At 37.4% G+C, this 21,448-nt stretch overlaps 1 protein-coding gene and 1 pseudogene across 2 annotated transcripts; one reads left to right on the top strand and one right to left on the bottom strand.

Moving 5' to 3' along the window:
• The first annotated feature begins 456 nt into the window (after positions 1–456).
• On the top strand, positions 457–575 carry LOC122308696 (annotated as a pseudogene).
• Positions 576–12,370: 11,795 nt separating this feature from the next.
• LOC122306942 (putative receptor-like protein kinase At4g00960) lies at positions 12,371–17,076 on the bottom strand. Of its 2 annotated transcripts, XM_043119520.1 has the most exons (8): positions 16,546–16,687; positions 16,052–16,430; positions 14,484–14,606; positions 14,107–14,234; positions 13,796–14,006; positions 13,406–13,643; positions 13,076–13,226; positions 12,371–12,946 (listed from the first exon to the last, which is right to left on the bottom strand). In XM_043119520.1, exons 1-8 carry the CDS (start codon positions 16,546–16,548, stop codon positions 12,593–12,595), a joined length of 1,587 nt encoding a protein of 528 aa, XP_042975454.1. In that variant the 5' UTR covers positions 16,549–16,687; the 3' UTR covers positions 12,371–12,592. The 2 variants fall into 2 exon arrangements, with proteins under 2 accessions (XP_042975454.1, XP_042975453.1); XM_043119519.1 differs by having other exon boundaries at positions 16,052–17,076.
• Between the last annotated feature and the right edge of the window lie 4,372 nt (positions 17,077–21,448).

The raw sequence follows: 21,448 nt of genomic DNA on the forward strand, positions 1-21,448 counted from the left end.
TTTAACCTTATAACATGTTTATGCTGATGGTTTTGCAAATAGGTATTGATCACATTGGTATTGATCAAAACGCTGAGTTGTAGGGGGACCGGAAGTGACCCGGCCAAGGGGAATAGGGATTATTAGAATTTTCAATAACAACTATGATAGGTGCAATCATACAAACACTAATGCACTAGATTCTATCAAAACTATGCAATTACGCATTTTTAGGCGAGAGTGGTCCTAGGATGGGTGAACTCCTGTGAGCCCTTGTTTTGCACTTCTCATTTTTATTTTCACATGTTTGGAAGCTAAATTTTAAAATACAACGACCTAGGAGAGGGAGTTCAGAAAATTCAGCCTAACTCTATTGTGTATCAATAGGTATCAATCATAACTCCAGATTGCAAGGGGATCGAAGTGACACGACAAAGAGGAACAAGGATTATAAGAATTTTCTACGACAACATTGATGGATGTGATCATATTAGTACTATTGCAATGGATCCCATCAGAATTCCTTAATTAAGCATTCTTAGGCGAGAGTAGTACTAGGATGGGTGACGTCCTGGGAAGTCCTTTTATTACACCCCTCGTTTTTATTTTTACACGTTTGCAAATGAAATTTAAAAAATAAAGGTTCAGGAGGGGACCTTTAGAAAAATCACGCCAACCCAATCGCATAGGAATGGGTTTTGATGAGCACATTAAATACCAGGTACCATTCACCGACACAAGCACCAGTAAAGGATGGTTGAGTAGAGTACCAACCACCACCAAAGAAGTCGAAACCCACATATAACCCCTAAATAGCACAACCTACATCCCAACCATCGTGAAGAAAGCCACCGAATTGGCCTCCTCTTCAATTGCAGCATACAACCATCCTAGCACTTCTTGTCATGGCCTAGGCCATCGTAACCCATCCACCAATCGAAATGGAGCATCTTCCTCCACTGTAGCCAACCTCTCATTTACCCCTTAGATTGGTCACGAGCATTGCCTAAACGTTTTCAAACTTAAATATTTATTTTAGACATAGCAAATGATTTTTAAATTAAGCCAAGTGTTTTAAAAATCTTCTAAATATTTATGAGTAAAAAATTATTTTAATGGAGTACTTTTAGTGTTATTGAACGAAACCTAATTTTTATAGAGGTTGAACCAAACCTAATTTTTAAAGTTAACCTCTATAAAAATTAGGTTTGGTTCAATAACACTAAATGATATAGTTTTAGAAACACGTTTTATTTAAATGATTTTATTTCTCTTAAAAATATCTATAAGATTTGTATTTTATTTATGTTAAAAAATATAATTATTTTGGGGTCAAGAATAAAGGTTGGATTTTGAACTTAGCCTATTTCCCTTTCCATTTATTCTTTACGTTTTGTTTTCTATTAGTCCCATTTTATATCCAGGGGAGGAAATCAAAGGTTTTAAAACGGTCATAATTTACGTCTCATTTTTAAATAAAATTTCTTAAAGTTCCATCACAAAGATAGGAGTTATAGTATGTCTCTCTCCACATTTAATATAACATTAAATGATGAGTTCAATGATGTCTACGTGTAGCATTAAGTATAGTGGGGTCTACATATTATTTCTATTTTTTAAAATTGTAGAAAATCTTTATTATAGAAAATCACACAAATATTTATAATAGCCATAAATGTTGCAATCATGGGGGATTACGATAAGATATTTATAATAGCCTTAGCTCTCACCTTCCTCTGTATTCATTTTCTAGTCCTGATTTGTATATATGCCTTCATGGTAGTTTTTTTTTTTTTCCCCTCTCTCCTTTCCACCGCTTCCGCTTTTGGTCAAATCTACCACACTCTAATGACCACCTATCAACACACGCCCCACCACGAAACTTTCTAGCTGCCGATCTACTGAGATGAAGTAAAACCACGGAAAAATTCTTGGTATGTGACCCTCACGTGTTGCTTATTTCACGTGTGGCCTTCACAAGCTGCCGAGCCCTGATGAGTCCATCAGCTGCAAGCGCCGTACCAATAGATTCCCCACCTTAAGATCTTTTAGATTCCCCCCCCCCCCCCCCCCCATGTCACAATCACCACATGTGGTTTCCACGTGCCACCACAGGTGTGCACGAAGAAAATTGGCCCACTGCAGTCCAGCCCTGTTGATTTTCTTGCTATGTTTTCAATTTTCCTAACTGATGATCTTGAGAAAAGGAATACATGTCTCTCCAAGAAACAGCTCAAGACAACAAACCATAGTGCATATTCTACTTCCACCACCTCCAACAGTGGCTCGACAGTTCGCATAGTCGTGCGAACTGTAAAAAAATATTATTTGAGACGGTGTCCTCTTTGTATGACATGGGTGGGGACCAAATATTTTGTTGTAAGACCTACTTTTTTATCTTTTTGTTTTTCTTCATTTTTGCATTGTGGTTGTTTTAATGGGGTGTTTGTTGGAAAGCCCACCCTGTCCTCATGTATCTCGTTTTTCATTATCTAAATGATAATTTGCTTACTTAGAAAAAAAAAAGGTAAGGGAGATCTTAGGAGCCTTTCAATAAATTAATTAGGAATGAAACATCACTAACTTATTATAAGTGTTTCACCTATTTGCATTGGGAATAAATTTGTTAATAGTATTTCTTTAAAATGTGGTAAAAATAAAATATGAACTGATATGATTTTTGGATAAAAATCTTAATTTTTTTTTTTGGACTCTGAAGATTTTGAATGGCCATTATCGAAAAAAAATATATCTTTATCCTAAATTATCTATAATTTAGTCAAAATAAAAACAAACCAATCGCTGAATATAACCATTGAGGGAAGAGATCTCAGTTTCTTACATATGCAAATTATGTCGATTTCAAAACTCTTCCTCTTATTTAGAAGATGAGTGGATATCAATGTCCAAATAGGGTTAAAACTTTTTGGAAAGTGTTTTATTGTGAATAAATACAAGTCCCTTCCCTTCACCCAAAAAGTGTTGCATCATGTTCTTCAAGCATCTACAAACCTCGTTGCTATATTTTACTTTAATCATGTGTTGTGTTGTGATTTCTAAGATTTTCTTGTTGTTTATTTTTTAAGTGTTCATATTTGAAAAGATAGTGGCTAATAGGAACCCAAATAACAAATGATTGGCAAGCTTAAATGAAAATATTCAGTCCAGTTCATGCAACTTGAAAAGTATGTGAAGAGAGTAAATTCTACAAGAAAAATAAGTATTTGTGACAAATTATTTGCAACGAGAATGACTATTTACGATGAAAATAGAATCATTTTAGCAAAAAATAATCATTTTCAAAGAAAATAGCCACAATTAAGTACTTTTCTTGTAGTGAAAATAATTAAATATAAAATTTGTGAAAATAAATATATTGTTTGGTTACAAAAAATGGGTGGAGATAGGATATATACACACACACACACACATATATATATAGAGAGAGAGAGAGAGAGAGAGAGTGTGTGTGTGTGTTTTTGTAGTGTCTTGTTGGTTTATATCTGTGAAAATAATCCTGACATCAATTCACATGTGCATGGGATGTACATATTTGCTATGAAACCCTTCAAGATTGGTAAGAGATTTATAATTTTTTGTGAGAAGAACTGAAAATTGAATCGGAGATCAACAATATTTATATGACCTACTAGGTTCAGAAGATATTAAATTATTGTACCATTTGATTATTGCTTGTAGAAAACTATAAAACTATCTAACAATAGGATACTTTTAGGTATATTTGAGAAACTCTTTCTCAAATCCCAAAATTAGTCATTAGAGCACTAGCATTAGCTTAGCCAAATGCTAATTCATCTTCAAAATTAGCTAATATCGTCCACATTTAGCCAACATTGAATTAGTCAAACTAAATTCATCTAAGATATGAGCTATAGTAATTCTATCCTACGAGTCAAATATGCATGTAGCAAGGTGAAAATTCACTGTGGCCGTGGGTTGTGAAAAACCCACTTTTGAACGGGGACAAACTAGGACACGAAATTGATAGGGAATGGTCTAGGGATGATTGTGAAGCTATTGGAAGTGGTGGTTGGCCGTGGGTGACGGCGGAATCGTCGGAAATAGGCCGGAAGACGCAAATCGGAGATCAAGCTCGTAGGAGCTGTTCCGGTGGTCGTTGGAGGCCGAAAATGGGTGGTTTAGGACGGCAAGGGACCGGTGATGAAGTGGTGAAGAAATGGTGGCCGGAGGTGGAGCGACGGCGGCGGATCGGACGAAAAACCGTGGGGCTTTGAGGAGGATTTCCGGCCAAACGGCCGGCCGGCAGGGGGAAATATTTGGTGGGAAGGTGCACCGGAGGGAGGGGGTTCGAACGAGACCGGCGGTGAGCCAAACGGTGGCCGGACGGCGGCGGTCTGGGTTGAAGAAGATTCCGGCCGTGGGTGAGGAGAGAGAAGAGAGAGAAACCGGGGGGGTGCTCGAGCGGGAAGAGGAAAAAGAAAAAAAGAAAAGAAAGAAAAAGAAAAGAAAGAAAAAAAAGAAAGAAGGAAAAAGAAAAAAGAAAAAGGAAAAAGAAGAGAAAAAGGAAAAGAGATGTAGAGAAGAGATGAGGTCCAATCCTCATTCCGGGAAACAAAACTAAACCGCCAAAAAGAGATTAAAAACCACAAAACAACTAAAAGAAATAAAACACAACATCAAATAAACTAAAAAACCAAATTTTAAAACGCAAATAAATCAAAATAATTAAACTAATATATTAATTAAAATAAAAACAACCATTTCAGCGAAAATACACTCAAAAGCGGGTCATCACATCCTCCCCTCCTTAAAAACAATTTCGTCCTCGAAATTGCAAATCAACCACCAACTCAAAACAAGCCACAAGAAAGCACATAAACCATCTGTGATCAAGATTAAGACACATACTTTCCTTATTCGAACAAATACGGGTACTGCTCCCTCATGTCCTCTACTCGCTTCCAAGAGAAGTCTTGTGCTAACGGATCTCCCCAAGCCACCTTAACCAAAGGTATCGTCTTGGACCTTAACTGTTGCTCCTTCCAATCCATGATCTGCGACGGAACAACTTCATAAGTGAGATCCGGTTGCAACTGAATACCCGCTGGGTCGACGAAGCGTGGCTCTTGCTGTCCAAAGCTCTTCTTCAGGGATGATACGTGGAAGACGTCATGAACATCCCCAAAATAATCCGGCAAGGCAACTCTATAGGCGACGGACCCTACCTTCTCCAGAATCTGAAAAGGGCCGACGTACCTCGGATCTAGCTTCCTCTTCTTACCAAAATGCTTAACACCTCTCATGGGAGAGACTTTAAGGTAAACCCAATCACCAACTTCAAACGACAACTCTCTCCTCTTGGTATCAGCGTAACTCTTCTGACGACTCTGAGCTGCCGCCATTTTATCTCTGATGATCCGGACTTGGCTTTGCATCTCTTGAATTATTTCGGGTCCAATTACCCTACTCTCCCCAACTTCATCCCAACACAAGGGCGACCTACACTTTCTCCCATAAAGAGCTTCATAGGGAGCTATCTGAATAGTCGCATGGAAGCTGTTATTGTATGCAAACTCGATGAGCGGCAAATGGTTTTCCAAACTTCCTTGGAATTCCATGACACATGCGCGCAACATGTCTTCCAGAGTCTGAATGGTGCGCTCTGACTGGCCGTCTGTCTGCGGGTGATAAGCAGTACTGAATTTCAACTTAGTACCCAAAGCTGCCTGCAAACTCTTCCAGAACTCCGACACTATACTCTTTGGTACGCCGTGTAGCCGCACTATCTCTTTGACATACAAACGGGTCAACTTACCCAAAGAGTCGGTGTTATTAACAGGCAGAAAATGAGCACTCTTCGTTAACCGGTCCATAATCACCCAAACAGAATTCTTCCCACTAGGCGTTCTCGGCAAACCCACTACGAAGTCCATCGTGATGTCATCCCACTTCCACTCAGGAATAGGGAGGGGTTGGAGCATACCTGCAGGTCTCTGATGCTCGGCCTTCACCTGACGGCACGTGTGGCATTTCTCCACATATAAGGCAACGTCCTTCTTCATTCCATCCCACCAGTAATTTTTCTTCAAGTCTCGATACATCTTTGTACTGCCGGGATGAACTGAATACGGGGCCGCATGAGCTTCTGCCATGATCCGTTCTTTGAAATCTGAGTCCTTTGGGACCACTCTGCGATCTCGGAACCGAAGTATCCCATCACTATCCATGCTATAGTGCAACGGCCCTCGAGATTTTCTGACTCTCTTCCTGATGTTCAGCAGCTTCGGATCCTTTCTTTGGAGAGTTTTCAATTCTTCAAAATCAGTTACCCGAATATCAAGAACTGAAGACAAAATCTCTACTTGCTGCGAACTCTCTATAAGGAGCCTTCTCATCCCACAAAGCAACGATTCCAATTCTGACGGCTCGGCTTCATCTTCCAAATGTGACTTCCGGCTCAAAGCATCAGCAACTATATTAGCCTTTCCCGGGTGGTACTTGATCTCGCACTGATAGTCACTGATTAGCTCCAGCCATCGTCTCTGCCTCATATTCAGATTTTTCTGAGAAAACAAATGCTTCAAACTCTTGTGATCGGTAAAAACCTCGCAAGCTTCCCCATACAAGAAGTGCCGCCAGATCTTAAGGGCAAAAACAATCGCAGCCAATTCTATATCGTGCGTCGGATAATTCTTTTCACGGTCCTTTAGCTGACGAGATGCATAGGCTACAACCAGTCCTTCCTGCATAAGGACACAACCCAAACCAAACTTAGACGCATCACTGAAGACTACGAATGGCTTATGCGGTTCTGGGAGTGCTAACACTGGTGCCGTTGTCAACCTATTCTTTAATTCCTGGAAGCTTCTCTCACATTTCTTTGACCAAAAAAATTCTGTATTCTTCCGAGTCAAAGCTGTGAGAGGTCCGGATAGGCGAGCAAAACCCTCTACAAATCTTCGGTAGTATCCGGCGAGCCCCAAGAAACTCCTGACCTCGCGCACTGTAGTCGGGCGCTGCCATGACAAAATGGCTTCTACCTTACTAGGATCAACAGCCACTCCGCCCTGGGAAATTACGTGCCCAAGGAATTTAACTTCTTCCAACCAGAATTCACACTTGCTTAGCTTGGCGTATAGCTGGTGTTCTCTCAACCTCTCAAGTACCAGACTAAGATGATACACATGCTCTTCAACATCTCGGGAATAAATCAGTATATCATCAATAAATACTACCACAAAGGAATCCAGATAAGGTCGAAACACTCGATTCATTAAATCCATGAACGCTGCAGGGGCATTAGCTAACCCAAACGGCATCACCTTAAATTCATAATGCCCATATCTCGACCTGAAAGCAGTTTTAGGCACATCCTGGTCTCTGATTCTCAGCTGGTAGTATCCCGACCTCAGATCAATCTTAGAGAACACGGCTGCTCCTTGAAGCTGATCAAACAAATCATCTATCCGCGGGAGAGGATATTTATTTTTGATGGTCACCTTGTTCAATTCCCGATAATCAATGCACATACGGAGAGTTCCATCTTTCTTCTTAACAAATAAAACTGGTGCACCCCACGGCGACGTACTAGGCTGAATAAATCCCTTCTCTACCAGTTCTTGCAACTGAGTCTTCAACTCTTTCAATTCAGCCGGTGCCATGCGATAAGGAGCTTTATGCACAGGAGCCGCTCCAGGTTCCAAGTCTATAACAAACATCATCTCCCGAACAGGGGGTAGTCCGGGCAAGTCATCCACAAACACATTGGGGAACTCTTCCACAACTGGAATGTCTGCCAGAGATTTCTTCTCAGACGGCGTGGACACCATCTGCACCAAGAATGCATCCGCTCCCCATGCAATCTCTCGTCTTGCCTGAATCGCCGATATAATTATCGGTTTTTCTTTTAATCTACTCCCCACAAATTCCAGACAATCACCATCTGGAAGCTGAAAGCTAATTATCCGACTTCTGTAATTAATACTCGTAGAATATCGGTATAGCCAATCCATCCCGAGGATAATATCGAAGCCCAACAGCTTGAACACCACCAAATCCGCATCCAAGAACCTTCCCTCAAAGTTTAACGGGCATCCCAAAGCAACCTTGGAACACCACACCATCTCACCATCGGGTAGAGCCACTACCATAGACTTCGGCAACGGCTCCGTGACCAAATTTCACACCCGAGCAAACGTGGAAGATACAAACGACCGTGAAGCACCGGAATCAAACAAAGTACAAGCATAAAACTCATACAAACGGACTCTTCCTGAACCAAACACATCAACCCATGAAATCCAAAAAGCAAAGAATAAACCACAAACACCAAAAATTAAATCCAACTTAAAATTAAATTAAACCATACCTGTAATTATTCCAGCATCATGGGTCGCTGGTGCCTCATCATCCACCTCTCCGGGTGTGACAGCATAAACCCGGGCTTGCACTGCTTGTCTCGGGTTAGTTCTTCCACCGTGTCTACCTCCACGGCTTTCTTGAACTCTGACGGAGCAATCCCGAGCGATATGTCCTACTTGGCCGCACCGGTAACACTGGGGTCCGCTACTCATCCGACACTCGCCCTCATGAGCTCTATTACAAGCTCCACAAATAGGCACCCGTCCTCCCATACGAACACCTGAGGACGTTGGAGGTCGAGTTCCGGTCTGCTGAACAAACTTCTGGGGCGAACCCGAGCTGCTTCCTTCACCAGAAAAACTCCGCCTCTTATGCCCTGGAGGGGAACCCACACTCAGATTATTTTCCCGCTCCACAAGGGTAGCTACATCCACTAATTCCTGAAAAGTGGATATCCGATGGCTGACCACCATACGGCGTATGTCATGACGCAGCCCCTCCTGGAAACGATCTGCTCGCATCTCCTCAGTGGCGACAAGGTGAGGAGCAAACCGCTCAAGTTCTATGAACCTCCGGGCATACTGTTCCACTGTCGCGCCCCCTTGGACCAGATTGGAGAACTCTCTTGCCTTTTGTTTCCTTACCGATGGGGGAAAGAAGCGGTCATTGAACTCCTTCTTGAAACGCTGCCAGGTCACCGCAGCGAAAGATCCCAGTTCAGATTCCAGCAGCACCCTCTTGGTATCCCACCAATCAGAAGCGGTACCTTATAAGAGATAGCTGGCGTAGAGTACTTGCTGTGCCTCAGTGCATCCACACACCTCAAAAGTTTTCTCCAGATCTTTGATCCATTTTCCAGCCTGAAGTGGATCCTCATTTCCAGTGAAGTGTGGAGTCCTATGCGCCAGGAAGCGCTCATAGGTGCATCCGGCTTGCACCATGCTACTGGACCCTCCTGGATACATCCAAGGCCCTCTCTGATATGGCCAAGGACCTCCTGGTTGTGGCCAAAACCCTCCTTGTTGCGGACAAGGCTCTCTTGATGGTGGATAAGGCCCTCCTGATGGTGGCCAAGGACCCCCTTGTGGTGGCCAAGGTCCTTGTGGTGGCCAAGGCCCTGCCTGTTGAGACCTCGCACTCTGTTGCATAAACTCTGTCATCTGCCGAATTGCTTCGGCTATGGAGTCATCCCTGGAGGTATTGTCCCGTGGCTCCTGAGTATTTTTCCTTGGTCTCCCCATAATCCTGCCACAACACCACTCTTGACCCTCCTTTAAGAAAACAAAAAAGAACATCATAAAACCAACAAAACAAAAACAACACCACACAGCAAAAAACAAAAGAAACCAGCATGCCAAAAACATAACTAAATAAATAAAACAAACAAACAAGCTCAAACAAATAAAACAAATAAAACAACTATACTTAACATAATTTTTAAAACACAACTTTTTAAAAAAAAAAACATTCTGGTACTGCCTACGGGACATGTGGTTTTACCCAGAACCAAACCGCTCTGATACCACTTGTGACGCCCCCAAATCCCCACGCCCGAACATGGGGAAATCGAGACGTCCGGATGGTGACAACCCGGGTTGTCACCATCCGGACGTCTCGATTTCCCCGTGTTCGGGCGTGGGGATTTGGGGGCGTCACAGATTACCTAAGAAATGTAATCACTCTCTTACTCTCCACCCTAGTTATATTATTTCCTACATGCACGTTTGATCTATTAGCATAGATCTCTGTACATGCTGATGATAAAGTTATTTCACACTGTATTTTTTGGATGCAGTTCCCATAGCACTTGAACCTCGCGGCGAGTTCGGATGGCCCTTCGAATTAGAGCTATTTCTAGATGCTAGAAACTAGAGAACTCTATTGTGGGTCTTCAATTTTGTGTGGGTCTTCGATTTCATGGGGAAGATAAAAGGAGGGAGACTTGCTAGTTGAAGAGTTGGTCTGAAGAAGTGACTCAGTTTCATTGGGGAAGAGAAGGACGGGAGGGAAAATGTGAAACACACCATTTTGTCATTAAATCAAAACAAATCGTTTTATTTTCCACGAGGGCAATGACTCCCCTGTTGTTACCCAGCCCGACTGCATTAAGTATTTTTCTATATATAATTGTGGCAGTTGTTATCCCTAATCACATCATTATCGTGGTGGATTTTAAATAATTTTTTATACCAATCATCAATATGTGCAAATGAAAAATGAAATAATTTAAGATGAAGAATAAAAATTTTTCTATACACACGTTCAATCGACACTGACAAATCAAAGTGAAGTCACAAAGGATGTTCTTTTAATGCATTCGATGCTGCTTGTGGGTGGCTGCCAAGTGCCAAGGTCAGCTATAGCCTACAGCTCGTCATAATTAATTAGTTGCATCGACTAGCTTATTGCATTTTACATTATTTTGATCAAATACGTATATACAATAAAGTTTATCACAATTGATTAACTCTCTAATAATGTGTAATTTGAATTAAAAATGTCTCTATGCATAATAATATTAAAGGAAAAATGATTGCTTGGCAATCAAGGTTAATAAAATGGATAATAATTCGAATCAATCCATCCAGTACTCCAACAACGGTGAAAAGTCAACCAAGCAACTTTGCTGCGTGTCTGTCTCCCTTTTTATATCCATGACAATTCCACTGCAAAGTTCTCCACAAATTTAGTGAGGGTTTTTCATTTTCCAAAAAAAGGTTAGAAAACTTAGGAGTACATAATTAAGTCATTGCGGCAAGTTCGGTGCTCGTGAGGATTCGTTGATTGTTCAAATTATAGGGGTTGCAGTGATTTGGAATCACTTTCAGGCCCAATTATACAAATAAAAGAATCGCAAAAGGAATTAAACACTTGTACAGCAAGGAAAACAATGGCTTGGGTTTTTTCTAAAGTGATACAAGAGGTGGTTAAAAACTTTACAAAACTCGATCATCTATAGGTACGTTTTTACATGCATATTTAAGAAAGACCTCTATGTTTGGGGGTATCATGTTGATGTGGATATATATAAGATGTTAATAAGACGTTTTTGGTTAATAGGGAAGACATGGAGTTGAGAAAGTTTTGTAGGTATAGTACTCTTAAAGGGTAAAGTCTCATGCATCTCCTTTTAAAAAAAGTGAGATTCATCATTAAAAACTATTAATGTAAGTCTAAGATCATCTGTCCACTTTTTCAAATGAAATTAAGGAACTAGCATAATTTAAGAATGTACAAATCGTTTTCTAATATGAGCCAGCGCCTTAAAATATTGATCCTTGATATTGATCCTTCAAATATTCATCTATGGCCTGTTGCCGTAAAAAATAATGATAATGATGATTGCAAGCACCGTTTTCTAATGGCAAGCTTTTCTTTATTTCTGTTTTTATTATTCTTTATGACTCTTGTCATTGTGTCAGCAACAAAAGATAAGATTGGTGTTAAGATAAATTTGTTTAGCAAATTTTTTTTTTTTTTTTAATAAGAAGAAGTTGAAGAACTTCCATTATAACTGAACCAGAAAACATTATCGCCCATGTTTATCAACCCAAACAACAGACTTAACACAATTAGGGGTAAAAAGGGCTCGGTTTGGGGTACAGTCCATCATTTTTTCCAGATAGGACCGAACCGAACATCCTTAGGGACCAGACCAGACCGATCCATCCAGTCCGGTTGGTTCATTAACTTCATTCAGTCCAACCAAATTACTTATTATTTTTTCTTCTTTTTGGAAAAATGGATTAACAAAAAAAGTTATTTAAAATACTAAATTAAAATTAATTGACTTATTAATATGGATTATGTAACTAATTCAATTAAAAACAATTATATGGTCAATGATAATAAATTAGATGAAAATTACATTATTAATTTCTATAATTACGATATAATTAGTTAATTGATATTATATATTAGTTAATTGATAGAATATTGATTTTTTAATAACTTATTTAAAATTTTATGTTGTTGATGGTGATAGATTAGATGAAAATTACATAATAAATTATACAATTGTTATATAAATTTATACTCCACATGGAAGGAAGATAAATTCAACGCCACTGGGTGATTGTTGCCTTGACTACAAAAACAAAAAATAAAATAAAAGCATAATCCTTATTAAGTTTCATTTCACAAAAAACAGAAAGACAAAACAAGCTAAGAAAACGAAACTAACCCAAGTTTTAAATACGAAGTTTGAACTCAAACTATAACCACAAACCACATGATCAATCATGGACCACCATAATATGTGCATGAAGCACTAGCGAGGATAGAGCTCAGTAATTGAAACCTCATTTTGTGAGGCCTGGACATAGCTCCCTTTAGGTCTCTCTTCTGACTTATTTGTAAGCCCTATGCTATGCTGCCATCCAGATGATATCTCAGATTCCATGTTAGTGTGCATAAAAAATGCAGGTTGTGAAGGCACTGGAAGAGTGGTGGAGTAGCTATTGAGCATGACAACGACTGATGCCATGGTTGGTCTGTCGGCTACATTTTCTTGAACACATAGTAATCCAATGTGGATGCATCTCATTACTTCACTTGTTGAGCCAGGCTTCATTGTCGGATCTACAATATTTAAAGCTGCGTTCTCCCTCCAATTTCTCCATGCCTGTAAGATATAATACAAAAAGATCACAAACAATATCAAAGAGAAGAATCTTCTATTTATGTATTTTGTTTTTGTGTAAAGACAAATCTTATAGCAATTACTGGAAAATGCACGAAGAATGATTCTTACATAGCTTAGGAGATCCTCCACATTCTCCCCACTTCGGAAGCAATTATTCTTTTGTCCACTCAATATCTCCAATACTAATACACCAAAACTATAGACATCGGACTTCATTGAAAATTGTCCACGCATTGCATACTCTGGAGCCATATATCCACTGCACATTGAGATCATTAAGGAATTATAAGTTTTGTTTGAATAACAATAGATATCTCCATAATTATCGTCTGCTTTATCTCGATTTTGGAAGCAAAATAAGCCTTAGTTAGCATGTTAACCTTAATTCTATGACGCAAATGTAAGAATTAGCTCTCCTCAATCATGATATATACTTACTAGGTCCCCACAATTCTGCTTGTGTTCCCTTGAGTTTCATCTAATACAAACAATCTTGCCATGCCAAAGTCTGAAATTTTTGGGTTCATATCTGCATCTAGAAGGATATTGCTGGCTTTAAGATCGCGATGAATAATGCGAAGTCGAGAATCTTCATGGAGATATAGAATCCCACGAGCAACGCCTCCTATGATTTTATACCGTCTTTCCCAATCCAAATGTCCACGTTTGGTTGGATCTACAAATCCAAGAAAATTAGAAGTAAATGCATGCTTCATGCAGTTAAGTAAAACTGCATGGTAGAACAAATTTCGACAAAACTTGTGGACCAAAAATAATAGTATGCATACATACAACATCATATGAAATTAGAAGTGCATGCAAGCATACCGAAAAGGAAGTGATCAAGGCTTGTATTTTCTACGAACTCATATACTAAAAGCCTTTCCTTTCTTTCCAAGCAGAAGCCTAGGAGCCTAACCAAATTACGGTGTTGAAGTTTGGCAACCAACAAGACCTCATTCTTAAACTCTGAATCTCCTTGCCCAGAATTTCTTGATAGTCTTTTCACAGCTATAACCTGTCCATTGGAGAGTTTACCCTGATAATAATATACAAGAGTGAAATGAATAGGCATCGTTAGAAAAAATGGATAATTAACTTGATTTAACTAATTATTGTTACCCCTATGTAGTAATTACCTTGTAAACAGCCCCAAAACCACCTTGTCCGAGCTTATTTGCTTCAGAAAAGTTATCTGTCGCAAGGCTAATAGTGCCAAAATCAAACAACAAAGATTCGACGCTCCTAATTTCATCCACATGATGACCTTCGGTACATGCCAACATTTAACAAATCAATTGAGTTCATTCTTTAAGAATAGGAGCAACCAAATTTAAAATATTCGCTTACATCGATGAACAGTACCAATTCGAATTGTTTATATAAAATAACAACTACTGCAAATGGAAGCACATGATGCATATATGGACTATAGTATCCATGGACGAATCTGATACAAAGCCTATGTTTTAAAGAATAAAATAACAAATTAAACTGAATCATGCATGCTACTTACTTTCGACTTTCTCCCTTGGCTTCCTCGCTCTTAAATAAACGCAGACGGAGATGATTAGTACCACAAAAGCAACAGTTGGCACAACTATAATGATGACAGTCCGAGATGTGTTGCTCTTGCTTCCTGCGAATCATAAACTTGTTCGTCCTCAAATCTACTAAACTATTTTAAAATTTGCAACATAAACAAAGGCCCCACGTCAATCACAATCGGATCATTCCGGAAAATGCTGTGGCAAAATGGATTGATTCTTTTTTTTTTTTTTTAGTTAATGATTAAGGAAGTACCTATCGATGAATTGATATTTTTTTAAAAATATATAAAAAATAGTAGGAAAAAAATACATTTACACTTATTAGTCCAAGTAGTATTGTCCAATAATAATGATACACGTAGGGGATGTTTGGATACAAAAAAGCTCTCAACTCATATCAATTAATCATTACGATTTTTCTAAATTTTTAAATAAAATATAATAAAAAATTCAAAATTTTTAAATTCTAAAACAAAAATAATATTCTAATAATATTTGATTTAACTTTCATCTCATCTCAACTAACTATCCAAACCCCCCTAATAATTTTTTATAGTCATATTCTAAATTGGATATATTTTTAAAAATATTCTTATTTTATAAATTATTCCGTCAAATTTTCTTTCTTATACGAACAAAGAAAAAGATAACGATATGCTTATAATTTGTTTACAACTATTTTACAATTCACGTTCAATCATTCTATTCTATTAAAAATAAATTTTAATATTACAAAATTATCTTTCATTTGATATAAAAATAGACAATATTAAGGTGACTACTTAATGTCACACTAGTACAAATGAATTTTTTTTTTTTTTTTTTTTGTATATATTGTTTTAATAAATTTTTAAACTTCTTTAACCATTAAAAAACCATCAAAAATATATAAATTCACTAATAATCATTCCCTTATTATTAAAAAAAATATATGAGTAAATAATTTGATGGATATATTTAACAATAAAACTTTCATTTTCCTTTGACTAATTCGTAAACTACCAGCTTATCTTTTTCTGAGAATAGAAGGGTGAAGCGCCTGGCCATAAAATGAGGGTTTTGTGCGTTGAAAAACATATATATCATATTCACATCTATCAATTTCGATGGAACGTCATAAGATTTATCACAAAAAAATATTATTAAAAAATGATAAATAACAGTAAGGGATCTTATTTTATTATTATAATTTTTTTAAAATTTTTATATAAAATATAATAAATAATTCAAATTTTTAAATTTTAATTTAATTTTTTTAAAATTAAAAATTATAATAATATATTTTAATAATATTTTATTAAATTTTTAACTTTTAACTAAAATCGTCTCTCCTCTCGTCTCACTGTAAAACAATATCCATCCAAACAATACCTAAGAATATATTTCTTTGGAATCGACAGACAGACCAAGATTTTTGTCAGAAGAATGGAGGAAACAAAGACGAAAGAAACTGATTGCTAAAATGGAAAACCAATAAACAATACGGTATATATTTCTTTTAATTGTTATATTGTGAGAAGGATGGCGTGAGTACCTGCACTCGGAGTACTGTTGGTATTGTTTGAAGATGGAGGAGGAAGAGAAACTGGTGGTGCTAGTGGCGACGAGATCGACGGCGGCAACGCCTCGGCTGTAGAGTTGTAGAATTGGTAGATCTCAAACCTGAAATTACAGCTGGGTGTAATCACTCTACCTCCTTGCTTCCCACTACAACATTGTGGGATATTTCCGAAAGCCCCAGTTAAGCAGTTGTCGCATTGTTCCCGAGATAAATCGGGCGTGCACTGCACAAGTGCATATAGCGTCATGAATTGGGGTGCGATTGTGTTATTTACTGCGTACTTACGAAGAGAACCACCTGCTGCAGCTTCATCTCTTAAGCCTTCCAACAAGGTCCTCAGAACATCATTGAACTGATCCAAATAATTGGCCGATACGTTATTCAAGTTCCACATATAGAAACTAGGACTAGTTTCTAAGAGGCCAAAAATAGAGCGATTTGAGTAGCGAAACATGCAGTAGTCGTACCATAAAATTGCCTCCTTCTGAACGGGACAGTTCTGTTTAAGAACAGACGCAGCGTTGTTGAGGTAACTGCGGCAGTCATCCGAGTTAGAATCCCCTCTACAAAGTCCGATTGCGTGTACTTCGTCAGAGTTGTTGCCATAAGAGGAATTAAAGAACCCGTAGTTAACTCTGGCGCCGGAGGAGAGGGAGGAGAGGATGTGATTCAGATTTTTGTCATAGGTACTGTTGGAGGTGTAGTTGCCCTTGTCGTTTATACAGAAATGGTATAGCGGGTTTGTCTGCGCGACGGCTTGTGCAGTTAGTATGGCAATGGCGGAGAGGAGGAACAGCCATCTTGAGGAAATTGCCATGTTCCACAAAATGGCAAGGTTAGTTTATGCCTTGAAGACTAGGAAGGCAATTATGAAGAACAGAGACTAGTTGGCGGAATTTATGTTTGTGTTGATGCCGTACTTACTTTATTAGAAGTTGAATAATTCAACGGACTCTGTTTTTGACTAAAAGAAATGACGGAGTACTGTATAAATAAATAAAATGCATTTCACCTTCAGCAGATGCTTATCCCTTTGGATCTCTCTCTGTTTAAAATGGCTCATGTCCGGGCAAATAAAAGACTAGAAAATGAAAGTTGGGGCACGAACTAAAGGTTTTCTTTAACACCTATATATTAAAAGCAGGACTATTGACCAAGGGACGTTTTCCCATGCCTTGAATTTCTTTTTTTAAATAAATAAGCAGCTGATTGATTGAGACAAAAGTAGTCAATGAGAAGCTACGATTCAGGAAGTTGGATGATTATTTTCCTTTTCACGGCATCCCTTTTTTTTTTTTCCCGGTCAATGCATTTCACTGGATTAACTTGGGACAACACGCGTTTTCTTTAATTAATGAAAGGGATGAAGACTTTCAGTTTCGGACATCATCAAAAATTGGAATAGTATGTGTGCTAGCTGTTACAGTCAAGGATGTGTTAAACGGCCTTGTATAATATTGCTAAGCCACCAGCTTATTTTGTCATGCTATGTTGCTTCTTATTAGACTCACTTTATCGTCCCAATGCTTTGAATAATGTTATGTCATGCAGAGCTTGTTTAGCTTTTTATTATTATTATTATTATTATTATAATAGGTAGAAGCCTTTTCACGCTTCCTCTTGGCCAGTGGCCACATGACTTGTAACACACGTTCATTTTGGAGTTATGGAAGAGCAGTATCGATCAGAATTTCTGGCCTAAAGAAAATAAAATAAATTTATTTTATTTTTTAATATCCAGATGTGACTTTTCTTGTTATTTTATTGGTAAGATGACCCAAATAATTTGTTAGTGAGATCAGGTTAACAAAATCAACAGTTTCCCTTTCTTTTTTATTGTCTTGCATCACATGTATTGTTTTTGTTTTTCTATTTATGTATAAAATTGGGGGCAATTCTTTTTTTAACATTATCCTGAATTAAGTAGGAAAAATATTAAAGAGTTCATTAGTCAATTAGATGGTTGAACTAAAACATAGGCTCGGATACGAATATGAATAACAAATCATGTTGAGCGACAAATGACAATTGCGCATTATTTGCATATATATAATTGTCGATGTTGTTATTTGTGTCGCTTCTGTAGTTGTAACATACAAGCACAGCGGGCAAATAGATGTTGAAAATTCTAAGTCTCTGATCAACACATTCATTTGTCATTAACCTTCCAACTAATAATGTATCTAATGATATATTAATGGGTCTTTCTATATAGTATCATAACAAGTTAACCTATGACCGATGATTAGCTCCTGCAACTTACCCACAAGGACGGCACCAGACCGAAAATACCAGCTTACATGTAAGGGGTGTATTGAGAAGTACCATACGGCTTAGGAATAAATTCATCCTAAGTTTTATAAGGAGTTATCCTACTCCTCCTATTAGGTATTTTAAGGAAAAAAATTAGTCTTTTTATATGATAATGTTGATGAATAAATCACACATTATTTGTGGATAAGATCTTGAACATGTTTACAAGCAATAAGAACTATTCTCTTGTTGAACCGATTTTACGAGATGAGTCAGACTCATAAATTTTTTCATATATTAGCTATCAACTTTTAATCTTAATTTTTTTAAAATATAAATAATCTAAAAATGACAAAAAAAATATTTTTTATAATATAATGAAAATAAGACAAAAATACTTTTTAAAGAATTAGTCTAATAATATTAGAAGAACTCCTATTCCCAACTACTACCACTTCAAGAAAAGGACCATCACTTTATGTGTTGAACTACAATTTTTCGGCAAAGTTGTAGAATGGTATCACGACATCTCCATTTACTTCTAGAAAAAAGCAAATGCAAGCACCATTTGCACGACTCATCGTCGCCCACACCAATATCAATGAAACACGGCATTTTGGATGTGTTTTGGGCGGAACGAGATTTCAACTCCATTTTGTTCCCCTTCGATGCCCTTTTTACCTAACTTCATTTCAATTGCCTTATTTTTTTGGGTAATGACTCATCTACTAGTCAAAGTCACGGGACTTCCTTTTTTATTTTCTTTCTTCTTCAAGCCTTTTGGATTGCTCTTGAACCTAGAAACCACACATCCTTACTGATGGACATGTCCATAAGATGTGGCTTGGTGTCTCATCTTCAAACAAATAGATAAAGCAGATGATTTTTTCAATATATTTGAGCAACTGTCTGATAGGATGTCAACCCAGAATTTGGCGTCTTTTGCTATTTTAGCCAGATTTATAGGCTTTAAAAGGCATACTCTCGTACATGATGGCTCTTTTCAAGCATCAACCATGGTTTATGGACAAGCTATTAAGATATTGTTAGGCCATCAAGATTTCTCATCTCAAATATAAAATTCACATCTTATTATTATAATTTTTTCAAATCCTCATATAAAATATAATAAATAATTCAACCTTTTCTTAATTTTTTCAAATCTCAAAATAATAATAATATTAAAATATAATATTTTAATATTTAATCTTAAAACTCAAAATCCTTTTATGAGAAATCTTAATAGCCAAACAGAACGCTTTCAAAAATTTTCAAACTACACTGCAACAACAGACAGTGACCAAATTTCATAATCAGCCTATTGCACTTCATTGGAAAGCTCCTCGACCCAATTGGATCAAAGTTAACTGGGATGTGGCAATTAGAAATGAACATGACAAAATTGGCATTGGAGTAATTGTTTGAGATGATATGGGTTCAGTCCTTGCTATTTGATGCAGCCCATGTTCTCTATGTTGATCTTAGTCTAGACGGTATGGCTAAGGAGTTGGGAATGACTGGCCGATCTGAGGTTGGGTTAACAATTTCAACAATTTCCATTTCTTTATTATTGTCTTGCATCACATGTATTCCTTTTGTTTTTCTATTTATAATTTTATATATAAAATTGGGGGCAATTTATTTTTTAACATTATCCTAAATTGAGAAGAAAAAATATTAACAGTTGATTAGTCAATTAGATGGTTGGACTAAAACATCCTAGTCACATCATTATCATTGTAGGGTTTAAATAATTAAACACTTGTACAGCAAGGAAAAAATTGCATACGTCTAAGCAGTTGTAATGAAGGAAATGAACCAAAATATTTTTGCAGATTTAAATAAAAAAAAAAAAAAAAGAGAGAAAAAAGAAGAAGGGAAAAGGGCTACTTCCATGTACTTTTTCTGATCTATCATTGTTGCTATGCATAAGAAAGGTAGGTCTTGTGGGTATTGGTACAGTGATACACTAGCTTTTGAACATGAGAACAACTGAAGCCATGTTCGGTCTATCAGCCAAGTTTTCCTGAGCACATAATAACCCAATGTGGATGCATCTTATTGTTTGAGTTTCTGAATAACTGTTCCTTATCGTGGGATCTACAAGATTTGAAATTGTCCCCTCCCTCCACTTTTTCCATGCCTGTAAAGTGGTTATATTATTGGTAGATAAACAACGGACATAAAATTAATTTATTATGTGAATTACTAGTGATCACACTTTGAGACCAAAAGGATGGAAATGTGCACAGAGATTTTAGTACTTACATAACTTAGAAGACTGCCTCCATTATCTCCATTACAAATTATAGATTTTTTTACCGCTCACTATCTCCAGAAATAACACACTAAAACTAAACACATCGGATTTTACTGAAAAGTGTCCGTGTATTGCATATTCCAAATACATGTATCCACTGCATGCAAGGAGGACCAAAGTATTAGTAATCGTTAGGGTATATGGCATGCTATATTCCAATTATTAGCTATAGACTATGTGGATATACTTACTAGGTTCCCACAATTTTGTGTGTATTGGCTTGACTTTGATTTGCTTCAAATAGCTTTGCCGTCCCAAAATTTGAAATCTTGGGATTCATGTCTGCATCTAATATAATATTGCTAGCTTTGAGATCACGATGAATAATATGAAGGCGGGAATCTTGATGAAGGTAAAGAAGTCCTCGAGCAATGCCTTGTATAACGTTGTCATGCACTTTCCAATTCAGATGTGCACATTTGATTGGATCTGCATATTCATACAAGCTGATGCTTTTGCTAAAGCCACATATTGAAGGACAAGACATCCCAATAGGAAAGAAATTACTACGACTAGAATTCAAAATTTAAGTAGAAGTGCAACCATACCAAATATGAACTTATCAAGGCTTGAATTCCTTACAAGCTCATAGACTAGAAGCCTTTCACTTCCTTTCAAGCAAAATCCTAGAAGCCTTGTCAAATTTCAGTGTTGAAGCATAGCCACCAACATGACCTCATTCTTACATTCTTGAAAAATATAAATACATCAAAATATTGTATATAATATGTATAACCTTATCTTGCATGCTAATATCTTACATTACCTCATAAACAACACCAAATCCTCCTTCTCCA

Source organism: Carya illinoinensis, chromosome 4 (genome assembly GCF_018687715.1).
Source record: "Carya illinoinensis cultivar Pawnee chromosome 4, C.illinoinensisPawnee_v1, whole genome shotgun sequence".
Lineage (NCBI taxonomy): Eukaryota > Viridiplantae > Streptophyta > Magnoliopsida > Fagales > Juglandaceae > Carya > Carya illinoinensis.